Source organism: Pseudoliparis swirei, chromosome 22 (assembly GCF_029220125.1).
Source record: "Pseudoliparis swirei isolate HS2019 ecotype Mariana Trench chromosome 22, NWPU_hadal_v1, whole genome shotgun sequence".
NCBI classification, from domain to species: domain Eukaryota; kingdom Metazoa; phylum Chordata; class Actinopteri; order Perciformes; family Liparidae; genus Pseudoliparis; species Pseudoliparis swirei.
Window position 1 is genome coordinate 14,111,558 of NC_079409.1, and position 27,881 is coordinate 14,139,438.

General features: G+C 43.3%; 1 protein-coding gene across 1 annotated transcript in view; it reads left to right on the forward strand.

The window, feature by feature from the left end:
* Positions 1-20,272: 20,272 nt before the first annotated feature.
* Positions 20,273-27,881, forward strand: part of LOC130213250 (glutamate receptor ionotropic, NMDA 2D) — a gene marked incomplete at its 3' end in the record, with an annotated part of 30,789 nt that continues 23,180 nt past the window's right edge. The window contains exons 1-4 of the mRNA XM_056444727.1: positions 20,273-20,659; positions 25,505-25,798; positions 26,142-26,348; positions 27,308-27,574. Of these exons, the coding sequence (XP_056300702.1) occupies positions 20,273-20,659; positions 25,505-25,798; positions 26,142-26,348; positions 27,308-27,574 (1,155 nt within the window). The remainder of the gene's footprint in view (positions 20,660-25,504; positions 25,799-26,141; positions 26,349-27,307; positions 27,575-27,881) is intronic.

A 27,881-nucleotide genomic window follows, 5' to 3' on the forward strand; every position in this document is an offset into this window, starting at 1 on the left:
GCGTTGTGACCCACCGTGCCATTCGTCTATCCACGTCACTGCTTGTCTGTGGCCGACCAGAAGAATGTCCCGGATGTTCTGAAATAATACCAAAAACAAAACAAAAATGTAAATTAAAATGCTACATATCGCTCTGAATTCAGAAGTGTGCAGATATGCGTCTGAAATGCTACATTCAGCATGTTATAGTACGGCATTGACAAGAATAATGCCGTAACTCTATGTCACTACTTTCAATTAATCATATCGTGATTAAGATGACTTATCTTAGATAAAAGGAAACTTATCTAAACAATCTTATTTGCTCTTGCCTGTATCAAAACTAAAACCACATTCCCATCAACGCCTTTTCTTTGCACTAACAATGTAACAATGAACTGGACGTTAGTTTTGTTCTGAGTGCTTTTGGTTTCTCTTTCTACTTTAATAGTTGTGCTTTATTGTGGAGGATACATGTGTTAAATTAACTCTTTAACTTGTTACACCAGCTCTGAAAACGTTTGCTTTGTTTATGCCAGAAGAACAGAGGTCCTCTTACTTGTTATTTTTAACTTAGAGCAATTTTCTCAATACATCTAATCTAATATTGTATTACATGCTATGTACACACACACACACACACACACACACACACACACACACACACACACACACACACACACACACACACACACACACACACACACACACACACACACACACACACAGACAGGCTTCTTGCTCTGGTAATCAAGTCCTGAGACTCCCAATGATAAAAAAGAAAAATTCATTTGCAGCTTTTCTCCATATTCATAAGCTCAGCTATATAGACTGAATTATATACGTTGTTCAACGCATGTTCCCAGATGAATTATAGATGTTGTTTGAAACTGTTGAGTGTTCTTAAATGTCATCATTAATCTGAACAAGGAACAACAGCACCAGCTCAGATCCACAGAGGACCAAGAACATGTGTTTTTGTCTCTGCAGAGTTTGCGTGTGCAAAGGAAAAGAGAAAAACTCCAGATCTGTTCCATAGCTTGCATTATCCCTTTGTGTATTTGTGAGGCTGAGCGAGAGAGTGAGAGAGGGGTAGAGAGAGAGGAGGGTGAAGGAAGGAGAGCGAGTCCTTGTGTGCATTGGAGGCAGCCAGCAGCCAGTGTGTATCTAAAGGCGTTCAGAGCAGGGATGATCAGAGGGTGTGAGCCCAGCACATTCATCAGGGCTCTCCACAGGGACAGAAGTTGAGGCGCACCACAGAGACGAATGAAAATGCTGCGGACCAAAATAAATAATGTATTCCAGCAATGGAGTGGAGGGGATTTGGAGACAAGCATATGTGTGGAAGGGGAAGGGCAGAGGAATGGATTTGGGCTGCGTTGTGCGCGAGATGGAGGCGAGCAGTGTGGCGCTGCACTTCTTCTCTATTCCACACACCGCCACTGAAAGGAAATTCAATTGCCTCTTTCCCTCACTCTCTGCTCTGTGTATGAGAGCGGGAGGAAGAGGGAAAGAGAGAGAGAGAGAGACTCAGTGACTGAATGCAAAGTAAATGCACACATATAGTGTGGTGTGCCAAGTGGAGAAATCTAAAGAAAGTTGAAATGGCATCTTGAGCTGAGCTCTGTTGCCTCTCTTCTTTGCTGAACTCCTTCCACCACTCTCTGTCTCCATCTCATCCAACCAGCTGCCCAACACACCGTCGAGCTTCATGTCTTCAATGGTGACGTCACAGAAAGTCACGCCAACAGCTTTAAGGCAAATGCAGCTCTCCAAAAGAAATGCAGTTTGAGTGAGTTGATAAACGTCTGTTTATTGTGGCACTGCAGACATCTTTGTATATTCCCTACGGCTCAAGGTCTGTTTGTTTAACAACATCCACGCCAGATGGAGGAACTTGCCATTCATAGTGAGAGGAAACAACAGAAGTAAAAATCCTGAATAAAAGAATGATATGGCGTGTATCAATGAACGGGGTATATTTTAACGAGTTCATTGGAGCGGCCGTCACACTGCAGCCAGATGTGCTGCTCAAAACCTCCATTTTGGCCTGTGTGAACACGTTTTTATTTCAGATTGAGCTTCCTGCCAATCAAACACCACTCTGAAGACACCAGAAGTGTTCTCACAAGCCTGCACCCGCTCACTCCTTGTGGTCAACGTCTTTCTCTTTCAGTGGGATCTGACCAACAGAAAGCAGGAATCATAAAAACATGTTTTTTGTCTTAATCGCCCTTATTAACTGCAATTAAAATAGTTCTCAACCAATTTGATTTGCTTTTGTACGAGCCTTAATTTCGGCACCAGAATTTTGATGACAAGTTTTCGTTGACGTCCTTTTATTTCATGACGCCGACATCTCGGTTCATTAAGGCCTGATGCGTCAGTGAGATGTCGGTTACCATCTATTATCATTGGCTCTTTTTGTTTTTAATCAATCATTCATCTCCAAGTCCAAGGACACATCCTCCCCGTGTTAGTGATCAGCTTGCCTTGCTCTGCTAACATATTGCTGAATTGAACAGAGCCGAGCTGGCTTACAGTAACCATCTACTCCCAAGATTTAGGGTTTCTTACGACTCATAAACAGACACCAATTCATTCGGTGAGCATTTTACAATAATTCAATATCAATGTTAGCTCCACACAATGATGATGCTCATCTGCTTTAACAATGCACTTTACACATTGTTTTAAATGCTCATTTATTAGAGTGAAACATGTTGAATTTAGCAGAAGAATACAGGAATACATTCTCAACCAAGAGGAATATAAATATGGGTAAAAGTATGCTTACTTCTCAATATAATTTGTACAGACATGGGGAATTATGTTTTGGTAAAATCCATTGCAGTATCAGTAAACTGTCAGTGAAAATGATGACAACAACATTGACTGGACAAAGACTTCATTAAAACTCATGTCCACTGTCTGAATATTTACTAAAACTACCCTTTTGTTTAGAACAGATGTGATGGTATTGTTTGATGAATATTTGCAACATGTTGTCAGAGTGGGGTGTATAAATATGCCTCAGTATACTAAAAATAGGAATTGATAGTAACATTTGTATTACTGTATAATGTTCAAAACATTCACCACCTGGGATACAAATGGAAATGGATCCTGCTTCTCTCTGCATTCACTTTTCATTTCTTGAGAAGCCAAATCCACTTCTTGGAAACATAAAACATCATCAACAACGAACCGTCTTCCCGAGCCAGAAAATCCACATTTCGTTTCTGTCAAGAGAAAAAACAACTTGTACGAACATGCACCATTTTAACATACACTTATGGGTATTGTCAGAGGCTTCAGTAGCACTTGTTTAGTTTATTGTTTCAGTTGTTTCAGCTGAAGGCCATCCACTTGTGTTTCTCATTGGTCTTATGAACTGGATATTTCCATAAAATAGAAAGTGAAAACATGCTATTGTCCAGATGGTGAACCTTGTCAACAGCCCACGCAGAGTGAGAGTCTTAAGTTATGTAAGAGTAGCAATCCATTTATTGTTAAATACTTCATTACAAGTCAAAGTCCTGCATTGACAAGTGTACTTTAAATTACTACGAGGAACTTTATCTTGTGTTGATTTTGGCGGCCCCTGTGGACAACAGAGGTAGTGTTGCCGAGTGCTAGAGTTGCATTTTACTGCAGCGGGTCTGTCAGGCGGCCCCAGGCAAACCTGGTTCTGATTCTCCCATGCCTCTCTTCCCTCCAGTGGGCTGCTAAGGTTCTGGTCTACAATAAATGGTTCTTAAATCCAGTTTGTAAGTGGTCCAGGTTTAATGTGCTACGTTCCACCACTAATACATGGTGCAACAGCTGGTGATCTATTGAATTTACAGTGAGAATTAGAGTGAGCTATCAATTAGTTGGACGGAAAATGTACTAGTAACTATGTAAATCATCAATAATTTAAACAATATATCATAATAATAATAATAATTTGTATTCCTATTTTTTGGGGGGATTTTTTCCTGAGCCGATGTGAGTTTCCAGAGTACGGATGTTGTATGTAGATTGTAAATTCCTCTCAGGCAAATTTGTATTTTGTGATTCTGGGCTATACAAAATAAACTGAATTGAATTAATAACAATAATAAGCCATAATCATAATATTTTGTAACGGTGGCGAACCTTCTCTACCTCCGGCTTCTCCAATGTGAGGGTATACAGCTTTTCTTTGTTCTATATTAGTGTAAAATTCATATCTTTCCTGGGAAAGTCAACAAGATTGAGCAAAGAAACAGCCACTCCGTCATTGCAACTCAAATTGTGTCAAAGTGTTTCTTGCTACACTCATTTTTAACACAAATATGCTGGCAAAATATACCCGGCTGCCGCAGTAAGTTAGTATCTGTGAGTCCCTACTGCTGTGTTCTAAATATATATATATATATTTAGAAGTATGATTTTACCATTAGTATGCAAAGTAACACATTTCCGAACAGGCATTATTTGGAAGAAGTTACCTGAATCTAAGCGGTTAATTTCTTGCATAAAAACATATTACAAATTAATTAAGAAAGTGCCATAATGTATCAACAACTTTTTATTTACAAAACTCACAACGTTCTCTCTGAAGAAAACATATTTTAGTAAATCTCTTAGTGCTGCGCAGTAAAAGTGCTACAATCAAATGTTTACTTCAAGCAAAGAGTGAAAGAGAAAGATTATCAGCACAATGTACTTAACGGTTATCTTAAGGAGGAGCTTTCAATTCTATGAAGCTGGATAGTTTAGTGATTAATAATGCATTACATGTTGTTTGTTATACTTTGTGAGTCAACTCCACATCTGCAAAATATGTCTGTCAGGTAAATTAGAAGAATGTTTCCCCCTGAAGTCGAAGTGCATTGCAATACCGCACGGTAAATGTTTTCCTGCATTATAATGAGAATCTGAAAGAGAGGCAGTATCAGCACATTTTCCTTCTATTTACTAAATGGCTGTTCAAGGTGGAGCTTCCCATTTATAATGCTGAGTGGGCAGTGAAATAAATAACAACGCATTAACATGTTTGAATAAAATCTGCATCTGAATATTCCGAAGAAGAAGAAGTACACAGTAAGTACACGGTTGAGTTGCATAAGAGTAAAGTTCAATGAGTCGGTTATATTTTCATAATAAATGGAAAGCTGTTTGGGAAGTCGTCCTGTACTAAAGGTGAAGTCTGCCCTGGTCTGTGGACTTATTTCCTTTTTTTTCTGACCTTGAGGCATCGAGTGTGAACTTGTTTGCATGAGCGCTTCAGGAGAGACGTTGACAGGCTGCTGTCAGCACGCACGTTCTGTCTGGGCACTGGAGAAGTCATTAAAGTACCAAACAATACATGCAGATAAGTGTATGAGACACGATTAAGTCATTTACTAGATTTTTCTTTCATGAAGTATTTTTGCTTCAATAACATTTCCCTTCTTGTACTGTAAGGCTCTGTTCTGTGTCTCTGTGTCTTCTCTGTGTCTCCTGTCTCCTTGATTGTTTCATTCCCTTCACCTGTCCTCAGCCACTCCTCTGTCTCCTTGATTGTTTCATTCCCTTCACCTGCCCTCAGCCACTCCCCTGTCTCCTTGATTGTTTCATTCCCTTCATCTGCCCTCATCCACTCCTCTGTCTCCTTGATTGTTTCATTCCCTTCATCTGCCCTCATCCACTCCTCTGTCTCCTTGATTGTTTCATTCCCTTCATCTGCCCTCATCCACTCCTCTGTCTCCTTGATTGTTTCATTCCCTGCACCTGCCCTCAGCCACTCTCGTCTCGTTAGTGTCTCATGTCGTACACCTGTTTCCCCCCCAATATATTGTGCCACTCTTTCCCTTGTCTCTTGCTGGATTGTTGTCTTATGTCCGTAGTCCTGTCTTGCGTGATGCTAGTGTGTATTCTGCCTGTTCTCACCCTGCCTGCCTGCCCTGACCTCCGATCCTCTGCCTTCCCCTTTTTGTACTTAGTTACTTTTTGGAAACCTTTTGCCTCAGTAAACAGTGTTTTTTGTTATTCACAATGAGTCCAGCCTGTTTCTCTGCGCCTGAGCCTCAACCCATGACAAACCCCTGACATGTACTTACATACTTTTACTAAACTAACATTTTCAATGGACTTCAAACGTTTAGTGTATTTTCACAGCGTAACCAGTATGTTTATTGCTTTTTATAACAATAGCAGAAACTCTGACAGCCTGGTGGAAATTCCACAAAATCACTAATGTCACTTTTGCACCCTCAAATTTCACCCCTATATGGAATAATCTGGACATTCTAAGTAGTAATAAGCCTTTAAATCTCCACACATGGTCCACTAAAGGCATCACTCATTTGAAACACATCTTTAATCACAATACCCTGGTTTCATTCCCCCATTTGGTTCAGAAGTACGGCATCGGGAAAAATCACTTTCTGGAATATCTACAACTTAAATCATCCCTTCAAACAAAATTCAACATTAAGGCCACACATTTGGAATTACCTCCCTCAACCTCACAGTTAATTAATATCACCTCCTCAAATAAATTAATCTCAAAAATATGTAGTATAATATCACACTGAAATAATAACCATACCAATAATAAAATGGGAATTTGACTTGGCTATCACTCCTGATGCCGACTTCTGGACCAAAATCTGTACTAATATATATTTTATGACCAAAAATACAAATTTACAACTAATACAATATAAAATACTTCACAGAATTCACTACACTGGGCACAAAATGTTTAAAATGGGTTTCACTACAGATATCTGTCCACATTGCATGCAAAATACTCAGGATAGTTACATTCACGCCACCTGGCACTGCACACCAGTTCAACACTTTTGGAAACAAATAACTGAGTCACTGTCTGTTTTCCTGGGCTGCCTCATCCCATTATCCCCATCACTCTGTTTACTGGGAGACATCTCATCTATAAACCTGAGCAAAACAAACTGCAAAATACTTCTCGTGGCCCTAACTATCGCCAAGAAAACAATCCTCGTGAACTGGAAATCAAGGAATAACACACATATCTTACACTGGAAAAATTTAATGTCAGAATATATTTCAATGGAACAACTCACCTCATCTATCATTTACAATACAACAGAACACCACGACATCTGGTCATCATTCACTATATTTTTACAAACATGACACCACTCCTCTTATTTTATTAGTTAATTCATAAATACACACGCACACACATATACACATGTACACATGCATCTGTCTTTCTTTCTTCTTCTCCTTCTAATTATTATTATGTTTGTTTTGTTTGTTTTTGTTGTTGTTTTTTTCTTCTTCTTTTTTTCCCAGAAATATTCTGACTTTATGATGTTATGTCCATTGTTTTGTCGTCTGCATTGTTTATTGTCCTCTAGGTGTTATGTCTATGTATTGTCTTTTGTCTTAAAATAAAATTATTTAAAAAATAAAATAAAAATATTAAAAAAAGTAGTCATATAAGACTGACACATTTACCCCATGGTTGATAGATGTGTACGGTCCCTGTTCAAATAAATGAAATGAAATGAAAATCTCAATTCTTCATTCACAACTCGCTGTTTGCAGCATCATTCTTATTAAAACAATACATTTTCATCTACAAATTGAGATTCAAATTTGCATATAAGATATAAACGATATTTAAAGTATCACAATACATAATACAACTACTTTAACAACATGAAGATCAATCTCAACAATTGCAAATCCAAACAGAGAGACTCACACATGCAAACACACAGATTCACAAATGTGCACAGAACAATTCACAAATACATTCCAATGCATACGTAAATACATTGCGATTTATATAAAAGTAAAAGAAAAATCACAAATATATTTATGCATTTCTATGTGGATTTGTCTATACGTACTTATTTGTGGATAACACTGCATTTGTTTGAGGATTGCAACACATTTGTGCACAGGTTTTTGAGACTCCCCTGCCGGCACCGATCCGTAAATGCGTTTTTTTGAAGATCTGTAGCCAATCAGATGTCGCTCTCATTTCCAGCCAATCACACGAGCGTCATACTCTTCATTCCCGCCTTAGAGAGGCGGGGCTTATCTCCTTGACTTGACACCGTGAAAAAAGTTCACTTTTCCTTCATTAACAATGGAAGAACTAACCACTAGTTCTGTTTATACTTGTTGTGGACATCCCACACACGTCGGATCATCTGACACCCTCGTGTCTGAGTTGATAGCATCACTCGTCGGCTCACACAGCTCGGTGACTTTCACCGGCTGCCACTTCCATCGCTAGCAAAGTTGCAGCGGTCAAGCCACGGAGATAAGCCCCGCCCCTCTAAAGGTACGTACACACCAAAAGCGCCCAGATTTTTTCGCGCAACCGAAACCCATAAAAAGTCAGCGTACAGAGGCGCGTGTGTCCGTGTCGCGTCTATCGCAGCCACACGCGTCTGTCTCAAAAAAACGGGCACAAATGTGCAGCGATTCACAAATAAATGCAGCGTGATCGACAAATAAATACATAGAAATACAAAAACAGGTCGACAAATCCACATAGAAATGCTTAAATATATTTGTGATTTTTCTTTTACATTTATACAAATCATAATTTGTTTACATGTGCATTGGAATGTGTGAATCGTTCTGCGTGCATTTGTGTATCTGTGTGTTTGCATGTGTGTGTCTCTCTGTGTGCATTTGCAATTATTGAGACTGAACTGACCCCATATGTATACGCCTCTGTGTAATGTGTAGGTGTGTGTTCGAGAGGAATCATTATTGTTTGACTGTTAGCTCAGAGCTAAACAGATGCGTAAATAGAGATATGGGGGCCCAGTCACATCAGATTAGACCAAAAAACAAAAATCTAACTGTCTCACTCGATCTCCCACACACAGACACACACATGCTCTCACAGATAGTCGGTGAAACTGGGAAAACAAACAGACATCAGCAAAACAATGTGCCTCAATAACACTATTATTAACCACATCAGGAAAGCACACGCTGTAACTATCATGTAAACGTACTCAGACATTGTAGGTTTTTGTGCTACAGGAGAATAGCGACACACACTGTGGAGTAAATACATTGATGACGCATACCATCACATGCTTCATTAACCCTAATGTTACCACAATATCTCCATAGGCCCTGGGCAAAACGGAGAGACTGCCATAAAGACAGGAAGGGAGAGAGAGAGAGAGAGAGAGAGAGAGGAGCATGCGGGTGAGCTGTGATGATGAATTGATTGATGAATGCAAATGAAGATGAATGCATGTGGCAAATGCAGATAACAAGACGCGTATGAAGGGTACAGTGTCTGGTTCACATTTGACCCGTAACAGAAAATATGAATAGCTGATGTGTATCTGGCCTATTAATACCAGAGCAGCGACAGTGAACGCACCACTAAACCAGATATGGATCCCTTATCACCAATTGTATGGCCCAGAAACAGCGGCCACCAGTCTTTCTAAACCCCGTGGAGCCTAATCGCTGGGCTGGGGTGTGCAGATCAGCCTAATCACCCGACATCCCGACCTTTACTGCCATATGGTCAGTCCTAAAACTGACCATGGATCAGTTTTCGAGTAGCAGCAGTTTATGTTCTTAATTGTTTGTTAGTGCAGCATCAGCATCGTGGCATCACATGACATCCAGGGTGGAAACAGAGTGTCTTTGTGTGTCTTTGTGTGTGCGCCTGGGCAACTGTTTTAATCATTAATTAATCGAGTTGGTTTTCGAAACATTCTCTCATTTATAATCTTTTCTCTGTTTTAAATCATTGTACTGCAAACTGAATATATTTGGGTTTGGAACCATTGCTCGGACAGAATTATAGCGAGGCGTTTATTTGGGCATCTTTCACTATTTTTAACATTGTTGATGGTTTATTGAGAAAATAATCAGTTGATTAATGTATAAAGAAAGTAATCCTTTGTTTCTATTTTCGTAATCCTCGTCCGTGCACCTGAACCTCCGGCTGTTTCAAAAAAGAAATAATTGTGTGTATAATCCACGCAATTATGAACTAGGAAGGTCAAAGACCGCACAAAGCTCCATGTGGAGGTCGGGAGTTGCGAGGAATGCATGGATTCACCCGGAGACCTGAGTCACACCACTTCTGCAGTTATTTTACCCCAAACCGCAATCCTTTCCCCAAACGTACTTGTTGTTGCCCGTGAAGACGGTATAGTTTAATTTGGAAAAACTTCATGCGTGTAGTTACGAGCGGAAATTGGCACATTTAGCTGGCATTTTAAGATACAACCCATTGAGGATACAATGGAGGCTTCACGACTGGGTTTACATGTGTGACTTTTCTCAATTCCACCTGTAGAATTCCCATTTAATAGTACATTTAAGGGTCTGTTCAATATACTTTTCTCCTGAAAAAAACTGTTTTAGTTCGGCTCTACTAATATTGAGCCTATTTGCAGCTCTTTAAGCCTCCCTGTCAAAAGTTTTTCTTAGAACAACTTTCTCCCAAGGAAAGATAAAAGAATTTGACAGCTTGTTCTTTGGCTTATCCAGAGTAATGAGGACACTGATTTTGGAAAGAGATGTTGGTGGAAACTTTAAGTCTCATTTCTCCAATTATGTCAGAACCACAAACAAAATTCCATTCAGCTCTTTTGTGGAGTGGAAGCCGATAATATCTCAAAACCGGTGCAAATAAAACCTAAACTGTCTGCATCGGCTTGAAAGATGTTACATTTTTTACATTGTGGATTAATTGAGTCGGGTAAAGGATGAAAAAAATCTAAAATGTCCTAACACAATATATATAGTGTACACACACAACAGTGTGCAATAGAGGCTAATGATTGTGATTGCAGCTGGTGTGATGTTCAGGTGGAGCTGCAGTCCATCATGTTCCAAACCTCCGGGGGCAAAAGACACATTTCTATCTCTCCAGTGAGACCTTTCTCCTGCTTGTCCTAAAGCAGTTGCTATATTTAAGTGTGTGTGTGTGTGTGTGTGTGTGCATGCGTGCATATATTTCATTGTGCATTTATCTGCACTTGATTACGAAAGACAACCAAAGGTTTGATGAATAGGTTGAACCCCAATAAGAACAATTAGTCGCCTCATGACCGGTCAGCTGGTGATCTGAGGTTATGGAGCGCTCTTCTGATCAGTGATCAGATGACACACAAGGACATGAAGGATGACTGGAGGATAACAACACATCCCAAACTGAATGAACCGTGAGCACCTCTAAAGAGAATTAGAAACAACATGTCATCCATCACAGCCTAGTATACTGTGGCATTTCTCCTCAACAAATGGTTATAAGAGAGAGAGAGAGAGAGAGAGAGAGAGAGAGGCACGCACGCTCTCCATGCAAAGACGCACCGGGCAGGGTGACACTCACATGTGGATCTGCAGATGCTTCTGCGGCGCCTCCGTTTTGCTTGAAGAAGCAGAAAGAGGTGATAGGAGGCAGGAGAGAAAGGCAGGAGAGCGAGGGAGGCAGCCAGAGATGGATGGATGGAGGGGAGGGAGGGAAATGCAGAGGGACGCAAGGGGGGGGGGGCAATGAGAGGGCTGAGTGGTTCGCGTAAATATTTATATTGCAGTATGATACGCGCAAGAGTGGAAGAGAGAGAGAGAGAGAGAAAGTGAGGGACCGGCAGAGAGGGGGAGATATAGAGCGTCCATCCCTTTATTAATTTTATTCCGGACCGCTAAGTTTAGCATTCAACACGTGTCGCCAGTGATGGAGAGAGGGAGGGGGGAGGAAACAAGAGAGAGAGAGAGAGGGAGGGAGAGAGAGGTTGACGGTTGCTAGGTGACGGGGCGCATATACTGAATTTTAACAAAAGAACAGGGAAAGAGGGAGAGAGAGAGAGAGAGAGGGGAGAGGAGAGAGGGAGGGAGAGAGGTAAAGAGAGAGAGAGAGAGAGAGCGAGAGCGCGGAGAAATTGAATACATGTAGAACATATATTTATATATATTTATTTATATATATATACACATATATATATATATATGTATATATATATATTTAGATTTATATATTTTCCCAGCGTGAGTGTGTGTGTGCGTGTGTGGTGGCGGCGGCGGCGGTGGGGGGGGGGACACCCGCAAAACGGATACCTCAAAAAGGAAGGATGTGAAAAAGGATGGAGGGACGCAGGAAAAGAGGGGGGAAAGGCTGGTGAAAAACAGTAAGTACATTTATTTTCAATGATCTTTGCAGTGCGGAGGCATTTGTTCCCCCTCCGCTTCACGCCGCGCACACACGTACACACTCCGTGCCGCTTAGATTAATTGCGGCTCGGGCAGTGAGAAGCTGCTGCGCGTCATTGAGACGGGAATCGGGAGCTCGGGTGTCGGCATCTGTACGGCCACTGGTGATGGAGAGACGGATGTTCGGGGATGGAGAGGTGGACGCGGCCGGCGCACCGGAGCTTTGACCCCTCTGTCATTGCTGCGCCTGAAAACTCACAAGCCTCGCAGCCCATTTACGCATATGCCCCTCACAGGAGCCGGCACGCATATTCCGATGATACACACGCTCTCAGATTACCGGTAGTTCAATTCATCATATAGACTAAACCTTTGGGCTATGATTTTGTCTGCAAGGAATTTTCTATGTATTATTAATAAAGACACAGAGTTTGGGCTTCGTTGAAGTCTTTAAACGCCGGCGCTGGCTGCAGTTTCCTCCTCACTCTGCTGCGGATGTATTAATTGAGGTGATCATATCTGTTGATGCTCATTTTCTCAGGCTGCGTGGTCAATGTTAGTGCGCGAATGTGTGCGTGTCTGTGTGTGTTTGTGCGTGTGTGCTTGCGTCTGTTTGCTCGTCCTATCCACCGCTATAAACCCGCAAGATTGCCGATCAGTTTCTCCTCTTGATCTATTTATATCCCGATATGCTGAATATTTGGGCGTATGGCAGCACCATCATCCCTCTGTTGCCACCGAGGAATCTTCCCCAACGGGCTGACTTGTGTCAAACACTCTCAGGCAGCTGGAACAGACGTTTCTTTCCTCAGCTGGGTGTAGGAGTGAGTGCGAGGTTTCACTTTGTAGGTATATTTATACATTTGCATCCCCTATGGGAGCCCAAATAACTTTTGTTTTGGTTAAATATAGAGAAGGGAATAACAGGTGGGAACACAAACCGCCAGGTCCAAGATCTCTCCGTTCAACTGGTAAAAAATAATAATAGGAGAAGCACAGTATTGCTTCTCTTCCAGATTTGCTGCAGTGATTGTAAGTGCAAGATCAAATGTATTGGCTTGCTCTGTGAGAGGCCACTGAATAAATGCATTTATCCAGATGGAAATTGGAATTAATGTATTGTTTGTTTTTCCATTTCTGTGGGCTGTGTTGCTGTCTCTCTCCTCTCCCGGCTGAATTCTCCAGCAGCTGATATCCATTTCAATCAGCTCTCTCACCCACAGGTGACATGCTCTGTTCAGTTTATCATTTTCCCTCGCAAGCCCTGTGAAATGTGCACACAGGCGTACTGCAGCAGTGTGCTGCATGCACTGCTGCCCCGCACTGTGTTGCCTTCAGTGTCGGCAGAGCCCCCCTTCTCTGGTACAGTTGCCCAGAGAGATCATACTGTACCAGCTGTGAGTCGGGATAGAAGGGAGGAGAGGGAAGAGGAGAGGTGACGAGAGAGACAGAAGGTGTGGAGGGAGAGAGAGATGAGAGAAGGTGTGAGGAGGAGGAGGGAAGGCATGGGGGGAGAACCGGGTGAGAGATTGGAAAAAGCAGCAGAACGAAGGGGCGAGCAAGAGAGGGTTGGAATTGAATGGAAGGCTCACGAGTAGAGATGAGAGGGATAGAGTCAACATTTGTCTGCTTGTTTGCTGCAACCCCCTGCTCTTCATCAATTTCACCTCATTGATTCATTGACTTTTGCACAGAAACCTTCACGAATAGCTCAATCCCCCCTCGCCTCTCTCTCTCTTTTCGTCTCCCCCAGTTTCTTCTCGCCTCAATCCATTAGCGGATAGTTTCCAACCAAACCGACTCTCCCACCCTCTCTACACGTTGCACCCAGTGTTCTTTTTAATACCACTAATTAAGGTAAAGCTCGTTAACATAGAACATCAATTAGTGCTTAACGAGATCAGAGGCTGGTGTTTTGGAGCGATTACAGTCCTCCCCTCTCCCGGTGTTCCTCTCTGGGCTTCACCCCGCGTTGAGTTGCTGAAGTTTCATTGGGTGTCATATGAAGTGATCAATAAGTTAAACGCCATGAAGAATTTATTTACATCAACACAAAAATATGTCATGAACTACAAATCCATATTTTCTTCCAATAACATCTCTGATAAGTGTTCGTTAAATATATAAATCCATTATTTCAGTAAAGAATGCACACCATTGAAATGAGCTGGGGTCACATTTTATCAAATTGACTCTTCTCTAGATAAATTGAACCCTGTATCTTATTTGAGTGATGCAGGCTTTTAAACACACCATGATATTAAAGGCAACAGTTGTTTCTTACAATTAAATGCTTTATCAATTCATACATCACGGTTTCACACATTCACTGAATATACAGTTTGAGATAAATGTTAAACAGGTTTAAAAAAGTGAAGGAATAACAATTAGATTCTCTAAAAGTATAAAGATTCAGAAGGCCAACATGTTGCTTAAGTGACAAAGCCAGGAAGACTTGTTTGTGACGTCGACTTGAAGACACAAGGTTCAATTAGTTGATTCATTGGTTGCTTGAACAACAGAAAACAAAGAATATGCTACTATTTTTATTGATTTTTGACACTGTTCAATCAAAACTTAGAAAAACGCCAACGATTACTCTGGATCCAGCTCCTCCAATGTGCTCTTTGTTTTTACTATAAACTAAATATATTCAAGACCTCACCTTGGCAAGATGTGATGGCACGTCTTTACTACTTTTGATGTTTCAATGACTAAACGATGAAAAACGCAAAAAAGCACTACAAGTTAGTGAGACGATTCATAAACTCCTTTATTTACTGAACTGCATAGATTTAAATGTCACGTTTTGAATCATGCAAAATGAAGAGCGTAATGTTGGATTCAGAAATAGTCCTATTTATTAGTTTGAATACATTATGATTTAAACAATACCTCTGAGTCAGCATGAGCAAAAACCTTTCATGGTAACATCAGGGAAGGAGGTACAGCTAGTCTCTGCTGATGGTTTCTGTCACAGCTGCCAGGCTATCAGAGACATCTCAAATGCCCACCGCTAATTAGATGTAATAGCGATATTATGATGGATTTCATTACCATATGTAGCAGGGAGAAAACAAACATGATCTAGTACTACGCTGGGAGACTGGGCATCATTTGTGAAGCTCGGTTCACCACAAGTCTTCAGAGTCATGGGTCTCAGACGGAGAGGAGTGCTCGATGAATAGTTACCGTGGTGAACAGTGGTGTAGGAGGTGTGGCTAAAGTGCACGGTACAGTATCGCAATAATCAACAGCAAAACAATATTGTTAAGCCGTAGAAACTTAGAAATAACTTTAATATCATTTGAACAAATCTGAGTTTATTTTTTTCAGTAAGGTGGCAGCTGCTGCTCCTGAGCAACCCTGAGGTGCTGCCCCCCTCCCCCCCTCCCCCCTCCCCCTCCCATGCTGCAATGACATAAAGTCACTTACCAAACAGGTGGAGTTGGAAACAGACAGACATATGGACAGAGAGACACAGAAGTCACACAGGCAGGTTCGAACACACCCCCACACACACTCACACTCCCCCCCCCCCCCCCCCCCCCACACACACACAAACCAACCTGAGCCAAAGCCCCGCAGCTTGTTTTGGGAATTCTTGTCTCGAGGCTGCATTCAGGCACACCGCTTCATGGTTGCATGCAATACACAGTCACACACACACTCTCAAAAAGTACATTCAGGCAGATACCCATGGGAATGCAGTCAGTCAGACACACACACACGCAACAAGAGAATCCAAAAATACACTCATTGAATATCATATTGCACACAAATATACACGCACTAACGGGACCTTTCCCATGGGATCCACACACCTACAGACACTGCACTGTGTATATATTATATATATATATGTAAATATATATATATATATATGTAAATATATATATATATTTATATATATATATACGCACATTTGAGTGCACGTTACATAGAAACACACACACATGTGAGGGAAGGAGGATGAAGTGAAATGACAGCGGATGGAGAGATGCGCAGCAATGTTTAGCGACATGCAGCGTTCTGCTGCAGTGTGGTGCGGTCCTTCATGATGATGGATGGGGCAGGAAATGACAGCATAAGTGGTTATTAAAAAGAGGAAATAGGGGCATTCATAAACACTATGTTAGCCTGTGTCTTTGGCCCATGTCGCATGTCAACCTGGGCTGCTGTGTCATGCCTCCTGATCTGTGAGACTTCCCTGCGGTGCACGAGGGGCAGCTTTGGTAAAAACCTTTGTCATTCTCTGCTCAAAGAACCCAGCTCCGGCTTTGTTCCGGAGTGACGCTGCCGGATTTACGAGGTGTAGGTTACATGTGCGAAGTCAAGCCTGTTGTATTGCCTTATCGCTTCATATAGCTTGGCTCTATTTTCTTCCACGTTTAAACTTGGAATTCCTTCACGAACAGGTGCCAACTGTGCAGCTGTGACAAATGCAAACATGCGCGTTTGCACCTGAATGGAATTTGCACAGCGTGTTATCTACAGTACGGCAAGGAGGGGAGAAGAGGGATGGAAGAGATAGTTTGATGTTCGTTTTAATGTGCTTCATTTATACATGTAAATAGCTTCTAAAATTGGGCTTGTGATCCTCTCCTGGTGTCTGACATTGAAAAGAACGAAATGTACAATATTCTGAGAATGCAGGTAACCTGACTCGGGGTCACAATTCATTTGTTTTCAATTCAGGTTTCATTTTTTTACGCATCAAACACTTTTTTTCGTCTGTCTCCTGAAAGGTGATTAGGAATGAAAACTCTCTTTTCAATTATGTAAGAGCAATTTCAACCTCATTCTCTTGAATGAGCCAATAAATGACCCCCTCCTCAGTCTGATGCTGATCAGGCTCATCAATTTTGATTGTTGCGTGATATGTTCAGTGTTAACTGCAATATCCTCTATGAAGGGCTGCAGCTTTGGGAAAGGAGAGGCACTCATTCACACATTTTCCACAGAGCAGTAATGGGAAATAACAAGGAGATCAATTGTTGGCAGCAGTGGATGCTCTGTGACATCTACTGTGTACCCAAATATTAAGACTGCTTTTTAATGGTTAGAACGGGGAAACCTCTCACTATTACAACTCGGGAGCATCCAGGCATTATTTCAAGATGATTAGTCGCACCGGATAAATAAAAAATCTAGCAGGAATTCGATATATAGATATAGATATATGTATTGTGCTACTACACAAGTAAACCAGATTGTTCTCGGGAGACAGACATTTTATATGTTGCAGCGAAACAAACAGCACAGGATTCATGGGCTTCTCGACGTGTCCGTGCAAATGCAACACAGTGGGGTTCTGACATTCCTGTCGCCAACCTCTGGAGAATCATCTGAAGCTGCGCAAAAAAACATTCAATTCTCAAATTCCTCTCCCCCTGCCGGGCTCCTGCCTGCACGGGAGTGCATTTCCTGAGCCGGACTGATCCACCAACGTTTATAGGATAGGCTGACAGAAGTGTTTCTCACACCTTTGGTTGCGAGCGGGGGCAGAGCCAGATGTGCCGTGAACGCAGCGTTCGGCTTTAAGCAGCCAGAATCCGGCTTGACTTCAGCAACATGTGGCACCTGCTACTGGAAGAGGAGAGCTCACGGTTTCTCTTCTTCTGAAACGTGTTCAATGTGTAAACGTGACATCCGCATTCCTCCAGACGTGTAACGTCGCCATGTGCACGTCTGCTTGTGAGGGCGCCTGCCTATGAGTGACCTTGTAGGAAGGCAGGATAGCCATCAGTATAGCTTTACTCTGTTCATCCACAGCATCAACTATATATGAATCATTACTATGCAGAGCGAGGTTATTTTTTCGAGCATCTTCCTAGTTTGTTGTTACCGAACGTTCCACCTTACAGGTGCTGAAAGGCCGCAGTGTCGGTTGCTTTCCATCTTGCTTTTATAATTAGTGACTGATTTAGATCTGGCTCGGTGATCCCAGTGTCTGGCCAATCAATGAGGGAATTAATGGAAGTGCTGGTGCAAGCAGAGCAGACCAACGCTGTGGCATTGCGACTACCAGCTTGAGATGTAATGAAAAATTAATCCATTTCACGTTATTGTTAAAAAACTGTGTATTTGTTTCGTGCCATAACATGATTCCACTAAATTCCGAATATCTCCCGGAGTTATTTCTACTGCCTCATCCCATCTGCTGAAAATCTTACATCCAATTTGTTCATGATTTCAATCTCAATGCTTGTTTAAGAAAAGAAGAAGAAAAAAACAACAATCAGCCAAGCATTTCATTCATGAATGTAAATTATGTAAACGCACATCTTGAATGCATGTTTATTCTTAGATGATTGCACTGCATTGATAGCGCTGTGATATTGAAGCTATTTCCCCTGAACACAAAGCCCTCAGAGTTTCTGGATGCCTATACAAGATAGAGCAGGGAGAGATAATTCCTTTTAAAACAAACATATTATGATAATCCCCCAGGTCGTGCGCTGTAAGGACATCTTGACGGAGGATTCGGGGAGAAAAGCAACTACATAAAATAATTTAGACGTACATTAAATCCGTTAAATGGTGTGGTTGTAGTCAACCTGGGAGCAGAAGGGGCAGGCCAGGGAGCCGTGCTGCAGTCCTCTGCTCCCATCTGTATATGATGTCAGGTGAGAGGTGGGAAATGAAATATTCTTGCTCCTTGGCCGACCTTAAAGCAAGCACTTATATTCTACAAGCATTGGCAGTGGGCATACAAATAATGTGTTCTCTTTATAAAACCATTTGTATTCATTTAAGTCAAGTTAGTGTAAAGCAGATAGGCTTATTGAACTAATACCCTGCATGCTATTATGTGAATTCCTGATTTAATATCCCCAGACACTGGCCTTCCACTCCAAAGCATATGACCATACTGGTATTTATGGCTATCAGGCTATTTAACCAGTGAACCATTTGTAACTGATGTTTTGTGAATGGTTGTGTCTATATGAAGGTGTGTGTGTGTGTGTGTGTGTGTGTGAAGATGAAATTGTTTTACAATAATCATGTGCATCATTTATACACATTGATGTTGTTTATGCAGTCTGTAAAACTATAAATATAGTGTATGTGTGTTAGCTTGCAATATTATGAGGATTAAATGGATAACAGGAGGTTGAAAGATAACACGCAGAGAAACACACACACACACACACACACTCACACTCAGACAAACAAAGTTAATATTTCAAAAGGCCACGGGTGTATAACAAAGCAAAGCAAAACGACTGACAGGCTTTTATTTTTATCAGCTGATTTCTATTTCAGGTAATATGAGTTCATTCTCAAGCATAACTGCAATTACTACACATGTGCCGGGTTTATATTAAAGCTAAATTAAACACATTCTCCTCTGAGGTAATTATAAACCCTGAGCTGAATGCTATGCGTTAAAGAGATGAGCTGCGGTAATGTCAAATACGTCAGTAATAATCATCCGTCATGGATATGAATCTGGTGTTTCAAAAACCACAGGGTAGGACTAAGACATTTATTTTGTTGCGCAAAAATGATTCAGAGAACTGTTATTACCTCGTCCTGGGTCAGCTTCAGCTCATTTCCATTAATCCGAAGAGAAACAAGGAGTTTCCTCCCATTGAAGTATTGACATTTATCTCCTTAAAGTACAGAAGTGAAGTCCAATTAATTGACACTGTCTCTTGGCAAAAGTGTATAATATGAAACCATGAAGAAGAAAAAATGTTGTAAGATTTGCTCTGTACGACCACATGGAAATGAAATGGACTTGAAATGTCAACATTAAATGCTGTTTAGCGATGAAGAGACGTTAGATGTCAAGGTGACTCTTCTTCCCCCTGTCCTGTGACGGAACTTTAAAAAAAAAATGTTTTTACATTTTCCAGTATATACGATAGAGAATGCGAATGCTGTTTTATTGTACACCTTTGGCAGTATTTATTTATGTAACATGGATTTAAATCTTCTTCGACAAAAAAAACTTTAGATTGTCTCAGATTTGTACATCACACTATCTTTTTCTTCCATATCGGCGAGACCGTCACATTTCACTGTTACACATACAATATGCTGCCATGTTTATGAAAGCGTCCATCTCCTACCTGGTTATCATACATTTCCCTGTGAGGGTCTGATATGGCTCCGTCCTTGTGTCACCTGAATGGCTTGTGAGAGCCACAGCTATCAAGGTAGCGGCAGCGGTCGCGATAGCGGCAGCTGCAGTGGTAGCAGCAGCGGCAGTGATAGCGGCAGCGACAGCGGCAGCGATAGCGGCAGCTGCAGTGATAGCGGCAGCGGCAGCGATAGCGGCAGCGACAGCGATAGCGGCAGCTGCAGTGATAGCAGCAGCGGCAGCGATAGCGGCAGCGGCAGCGATAGCGGCAGCTGCAGTGGTAGCAGCAGCGGCAGCGATAGCAATAGCAGCGGCAGCAACACCAACGGCAGCGATAGTGGCAGTTGCTGTGGTAGCGATCGCAATAGTGGCAGCAACAGCGAGAGTGGCAGCAACAGCAATAGTGGCAGCTGCAGCGGTAGCGGTAGCGGCACGGTATCGTGGTAGCGACAGCAGCAGCAGCAGGTTTTACGACTGTTGTTTACAGCCATGCAGTAAAAACATACAGCCCTGTGCGTCCTGCTGCTGCTGCACGCTGCGCTACTCGCTGATCACTCTGCTCACTCTGCACAACGGGAGCAAGAGGCGCTCGCCTAACTGGTGGCTCTTCTGCTCAACAGGGATCAAAGAGAGAGAGAAGGAGAAAGATATGAGAGGAAGTGAGGGAAGTAGAGAGTGAAAGAAGTAAAGGACAAAGACATGTGTGAAAGGAAAGAAGAGGGAGGGCTGGAGGAAAACAGGAGAGGAGTTGTGGGAGGGGGAGGAGGGAGATGGCGAGAGGATAGGGGTGTTGGTGAAAGTGAGATGGTGCGGAGTGAGGTGACTGAACGAATGAATGGAACGATGAATGAAGAAGTGAACCAGACCAAATCAAGTGACAGAGTGAGTGTGTGTGTCCATGTGTGCGTGTGTGTGTGTGTGTGTGTCGAGTAAACGTGTGTGAGTGAGTGGATGAACAAGGGCAGCAGGACAAAAAGAAAGGGGGGGGGGGGAGGCAGAGAGAGAGAGAGAGAGATTGGGTATGGGAGAAAGGGAGAAAGGGAGAGAGGGAGAGAGGATATGTTCAGTCAGAGAGGACACACTCCAGTGGCTGTGATTGAAGTATGGGCCAATTAACACGAGGAGCATTGAGCTCCAGCTGCACTCTTCTCTTCATTCCTCCACTCCCCCACACTGCCATATTACCCTGTATGACACACACACGCACACGCACGCACACGCGCGCACACACACACACACACGGACATTGATACACTCCCATATATGCACACTGTGGGCACCACACTGTGCCGGCACTTTATCTTATCTTTTACTATAGCGCAGCTATGGACCCAAGGAAATTATGGAGGCTACATGCAGCATTGTTCTGGAGCACACTGCGGTCTTCAATGTGGCCGAACGGGGTGGGGGGGGGGGGTCTTCATCTTCAGGGTTGGAATTATTTTCCAAGGCACTCGCAGTGACTCACAGAGACGCTGCAATTTCTTCTAACGGTGTACAGTAGACTCTATATCATTAGCCTGCATATATTTCAGAAAGCTGCCGGGGCTGATTCAGTGCAGCCTGAGCCACAGGCAGCGAGGAGCAGGTCCATTTCTCTGCATGACAGAATGGAATGAAGCAGCAGAGCCCCGACGTGGGGTAAACACAACGCTGAACACTGCACTTTCACAACTCCACACTCCAGACTCCACTGACTCCTTCCCCATTCACATTTCCCCGGCAGATCCGATGCAGCACACGGTCTGGCACGCCGCCGCCATTGGACTTCAGTGGGTAAGGGGCTCAGAGAGGCGTGGATGCCAAGAACGGGCTCCTACCCGAGCGGTTAACTTCTCTCCCGCGACTCACTCTTCACCGCAGGCGCTCGCTGCAGCTGGAGCACACAGTTGAGAGGAAGGAGGGAATCTTATCCTCTAAAACATTGTGATTGTCCTGCTTCCATCACACTGACAGCAAGAATCAATTTTTTCTTTTGGGGTTAGAGGCTATACAACTTGTTGTGTAGGAATAGTATAGGCTTCACTGTGATCCTCTCCAGAGGTATATTCCTTCATAGTTGATTTGCCTTCAGCTTCACACAACTGCAAAGATATCTTTGAAACCAGTGAAGCTGCCCATGCAGTAGTCATTAATTCATGTGTAATCACAGTGAACATATCATGTGTTTTGATTGTGAAGTACTGGATGTGTTGGAAGAGAAAGAGGAGACTGGCTTGCCTTCGTGAATGTTTTCTCTCTCATCTTCCTGATTAGCGGTCTCTGTCAGCCTTCTTCTAAGTACTCTGTAAATACTCCTCAAGGTGTTTTTAGTTTGCTTCTAACAGTCACTGGCATGTAGGCTACGCCAGCTTCTTTGGGGCTGTAAACGTTACTTTCTTTGTTTTAAATAAATAAATAAACTAAAACAGATAAACTAAACAGGCTCAGCCAAAAAAATAATTATTCTGTAGATACAGTAAGCTGCTTATTACAGTGTTTGACAAATTGAGAGATCAACTCGGTGCAATATAAATACTTTAATGTGAGTGCTGATGTAATGATTGAGACAGCAGATGATGAATGAAGATGTATGCACTGCGCTGAGTTTGAAAGCAAAAAAATATTTTAAATGGACTCTCGTAAAATCTGAAAGGTTTTCAATTCCATCTTTTTATCTTTTGTAGTCCGTACAGTCGCATTCAAGAAAATAAAATATTCCAATATTTATTAAACTAACACAAACATCACACTCCTAAATAACCCAAATTAACACATTATCATTCAAATAATACGGTATTAGCGATGTTCAGATTCGGGCAACGCTGCTTTGACTGTTCATGTCTCAATACGGATTCCTTCCATTGAACCCTGTCACGGTAAAACTGACATTTACAGACCTTTTGACGAGCAAAACCCAATTTAAACTCTCCCTGGGTTGTAAGACAGCCCCTCGCCAAATATATATATATATATATATATATATATATATATATGCAGTCCTGAATAAGTGCTCCAAAGACTGGAGAGGATGATTTTTTTATAAAAAGGGAAGAAATATACAAAAACGTGAACTTTTACATTTAACAAAAGATTCATTTATGTTAGAAAATCAAATGAAAGTGTAATCTCTCAATTCTCTCTCCCACACTCCTTTCCCCTCTGTGTGTGTGAGTGTGTGTGTGTGTTTCTATGTGTGTGTTTCCGCCTCACTGCACGCCTTTTATGATTCAGTTATTCCTCCAATTGAAACACATAATGAACTTTATAGTAAGATATATTTAGATGAGGATTTGATTATAATTTACTTGTACTTTGCTTTATCGTGGCGAGCCTCGGGGAGATGTTGGCAGTTCAATAACAGGCGGAGTATACGCTCTGCAGGAAAAGTGGATAATATTATATAAGAATCTGGTGTTCACACAACCAGGCTCGCCGTAATGGAAGAGCACTGGCTGGTTGAGCAGTGCGACGTAAACACATCATGAGAGTGAAATGCAGTGATGGGCCGAACAGTTAGAGCCCCCCCCCCCCCATGTTATGACTGTATCCTGCAGCTTTGTCTCGTGCGCTCTCCTTTCCTCTGTCCTCGTCTCTGTCCTTCCTATTGTTTCTTGCCACATCGTCTTCGCTTTAAAGAAAACAACAACAACAACAACAACAAAGCCCTGTTTTTCTCCCTCTCCCCTTCATTATTACGTTCTCCTTTTCCCTCTCTTCTACTAACAGGTCTGTCTCTCCCTATCGCTCCACACCTCCATCTCTTTTTCTTACCTGAAACTATCCGCCTCCCTCTCATTCCATCTCATTTCAGCGTTTTTTCCTTCTTTCTCTGTAACTCACACATACACACACACACACACACACATACCCGCATCACTGTCACTCAAAACAGGATGTTTGGTATGTTTGTTTAGGCCGTACACGTATACACATCCTAGTAATCAATATTTATTTTCCTCCTTCTCTCCTTACATATTTTACGCCACCTCCACCATTCCGCTGCACTTTGTCCTCCTTTTCTCCTTGTCTCCCCCTCTTAAACCATGCCTCCTTTCCTCAATCAATCATGTGCCCTGTATTTACCGTGCCATGCTGTTCAATTCACATAGCATTCTCATTTCTTTGCTCCCCTTCTCTCACGCCTTCAGTTATTTCTTCTACTTCTTTCTTTCCTTTTCTTTTCCTTTCGCAGCTTTCTTTTTCTAACCAAAAGACTGATCAGGGTCAGCAGTATGTGACAAAGAGCGGGGAGTCGGATGAAGACAGAGCGAAAGACACAGAGAGGAGAAGAGGGGAAATAGAGGCACGGGGAGGGAGAGTGACTTTTGAGGGAATATTATGTCAGCGGGTCCCAGTTAATCAATGCAATTGTGTTTGGTACCTGAAGCCGTGGAAATAGGGAGAAGAGATGGGCAATAGGAAAAGACTGCGCACTAGAGGGAGCAGGGAGAAAGTGAGAAGGAAATGGAGAAAGGGAGGGAGGGCAGTTGGCACCAGAAGTAAATTGAAAACGATGCGCTGTGTTTTCGTGTGTGTGTGGCCCTGCTATCTCTCAGGTAGTCATTATCTTTCCATGTGGTTGTTAGTGCGATTGTGTGTGTGTGTGTGTGTGTGTTTGTGCTCACTGCATTAACCCTCATATCTCTCTATCATTAAGCTACTCTCCGGGCATAGTGTAGCCATGCATTTATTTTGCGAGTGTGTCTGCATATTCAAACGCTTGCATGTGTTTGCCTGTGCGTGGATGCAGCTGCGTGAGGGAGAGTGTGTTTACAGTGATCTTAATTGTTGTTATCGTTCATGCAGCACAATAACCACCTCCACCCCCATCTTTGTCTCCGTCTGCTATTAACTCTCTCTTTCTCTCGCCCTCCTTCTCTCTAACGGCCAGTTTCTATTTTTCCTCATATTGTTCTTCTCAGCCTGCAGCCTAAATAGCACCCATTTCATCTTCTCTTTTTCTTTTTCTTCGCTCTATTGTTTTTCTCCCCACTTCGTTCCATATTCCACGTCCGGCATTTTCTCCAGCCAAAGCTAACTTTTATTACCCCATGATTGGATTCAGAATTCATTACTCCATCTTGCCTGCGTCTGATGAGTTTCTTTCTTTCTCTTTTCCGTCACTGTCTCGGTCCGCTCCTCCTTTTTGTTGTTGTCCTGCCGCCTCTTTCTTTTCTTCTCTCGATTAAAAGTCTTACTAAATCTCTTCTTCTTCTTCTTGCTCTACTCTTTGCTGTCTCTCTTTCTTCCAGGCACCCTCTCTTAGTGCGATATATATCTGCCTCCCCCCCTCGGCAGGTTGCCATGGTCGCCATACCTACTCTCTCTCTCCTATTGGTCCTGGCAGAGTGGGCCGGTCTGGTGGACTGTTCCCCCCACCTCCTGCTCCGGCCCAGTCCGCGGGAACGTGATGCAGGCGCCATGATGACGTTCAACATCGCCGTTATCCACGCCGGTGCTACGGTGCAGGCCGAGGCAGCGACGGCGGGGTCTGGGGGAAGGGTGCTCTACCCCGGCTTCGGCCGGGTATACGGCTCCCTGGGGGAGAGCGTGGTCACCCAGTGGGGCTCTGCTAACGTCATCTGGCTACAGGTTGGATACTGTCTCCTCCACCCAATGCTCATCCAGCCTTGCTTGAAGGAAGGGCATAACAATGACCATCCATTATTCATACTCACTCCCATTATTTGAGCTGAATGAGCAACACACTGCTGCCGTTGTGTTGGCCCTTCTGAATGAGCGGGCGCCTGGCTCTGCTCTTTAACCACAGTTGGTATTGTGAGCCAGACATGTCATGCATGCTACTGACACTTTCCATGTGAAGAACACAAAGTCAAGACTCACTTCCCTGGTTAGTCAACTCTATTTCTCTCCCTGTCTTCACCCCCCTCTGTCTTTGTTCCTCTCTGTCTTCATGGCTTCTATCATCTCCCAGGTGAATGACAGTAGTCCGAAGACGGTGCTGTCCCAGCTGTGTGAGCTGCTGGCGGCGCGGCCCCTGCAGGGTCTGGTTTATGAAGAGGAGAGGCCCCCTCGCGCGGCCTGGGGTCCATTGGCCCCAATGCTGGAGTTTGTCTCTGCGCAAACAGGACTGCCCATAGTGGCAGTAGGAGGGGGAGCGGGGCTGGGGAGGATGCCACAGGTAGGAGGAGGGAGGTTGGGATGGGGGTGGGAGAGTAAAGAGCAAGTGTTTGCAGCTTGTGTGTGTGTGTGTGTGTGTGTGTGTGTGTGTATGTTTGTGTGGAGAGGACGAAGAGGGCGGGGAGGGGGCGGGACTGAAAGAGAATCCGAGGACCACAAGGGGGCAGATGACCCAGTAGTGTGATCGCTGGAACAATGTTAATTAGATGTGTGCTGCATACTAAACAGTATGGATTGACAGCTCTATGAATGGAGTATAAAAGGAGAGATGTTTATATTGCCATAACAACTTACGATGTCATAATGTCGCGTGTCCTCTCTGTGAAGAAAAGGTTTGGGCAAGTGCCGGTGGGAAGTTGAAGGTCAGGGTCGCTGATCTGCTGAAACTCTGCAGTGTTTGATCTGTAAATGGCACCAACTGGGGCTGTCGCTCTGCCTCCGATGTTCCTGGGAGGGAGGCGATGAGCATGAGTGTGTGTATGAGGGAATAAACATGTGCTGTACATTTGTGTGTATACACCAGAGAAACTATTGTCACATGGTTTTCACCACCAAATAGGGGAAAAGGAAACAAAAAGCGTAGCATCTGTGCTTACAAATATCAGTTGTAACTCATGAGGAATTAAATTGTAGCACTTTTAAGAACTTCCTTTGAGGTTGTTCCCCTCGCCTAGTGCTCACTCCCTCCCAGCCCCTGAACAGACTTTTCAGAAGCACTCCCTTCTGGACGTCATAGGAGACTACGCTTGCTGTTTTAGCCTTGCGGCTGCACGAGTGCTGCCTCCATGTTGTGCATAAAGATGGAGCAGTCCAGAGAGTTGCTGTAGTTCCTTCCAGTGAAAATACTGTCTGTTAATTACTCGTTGCATTGCAGCTGCATGTTAGAAACAGAACAACTGCAGAGGATGAATTGTACCGTGCGATTTTTAACCAAATGTGCTGCTCTCTTTCCCAAATCAGGAATCAGGTTCCATCTTTCTCCAGTTCAGCTCCTCTACTGCCCTCCAATTAGAGGTCATCTTTGAGGTGCTGGAGGAGTACGATTGGACATCCTTTTCCGTGGTGTGCACGCGTCACCATGGCTACCAGGATTTCCTGTCCGTGGTGGAGGGCCTGACCGACGGCTCGTTCATCGGCTGGGAGAAGAAGAGCGTGGTGATCCTGAACGTGACCGACGACCCCGCGGGGGCACGCACGCGCAGGCTGCTGAAGGAAAACGAGGCGCAGGTGAGACAGGGGGGAGGGAGGGGGGAAAGGGGGGAGGAAAGGGGAGGAAGTGCTGCAAATCTCATTGGGGGCCCCCTCTCTGACAGGTGGCTTCCGAGCTTTTTCCTTCCTTCTTCGTCTCTCCCTCGGTCCCTCCACATCTCTCTCGCCCCTCTCTCCTCTATCCCTCTGTTCTTCTCTTCCCCTCCCATCTGCCGAGGCATAGAGAGTTCAACGGTACAACACAAACCACGAGTCGGTCTGCTTGGCTGGCTGGCATCGCACGAAGACTTATGTGCAATGTGCTGAGCAGGTTAACCACATAACA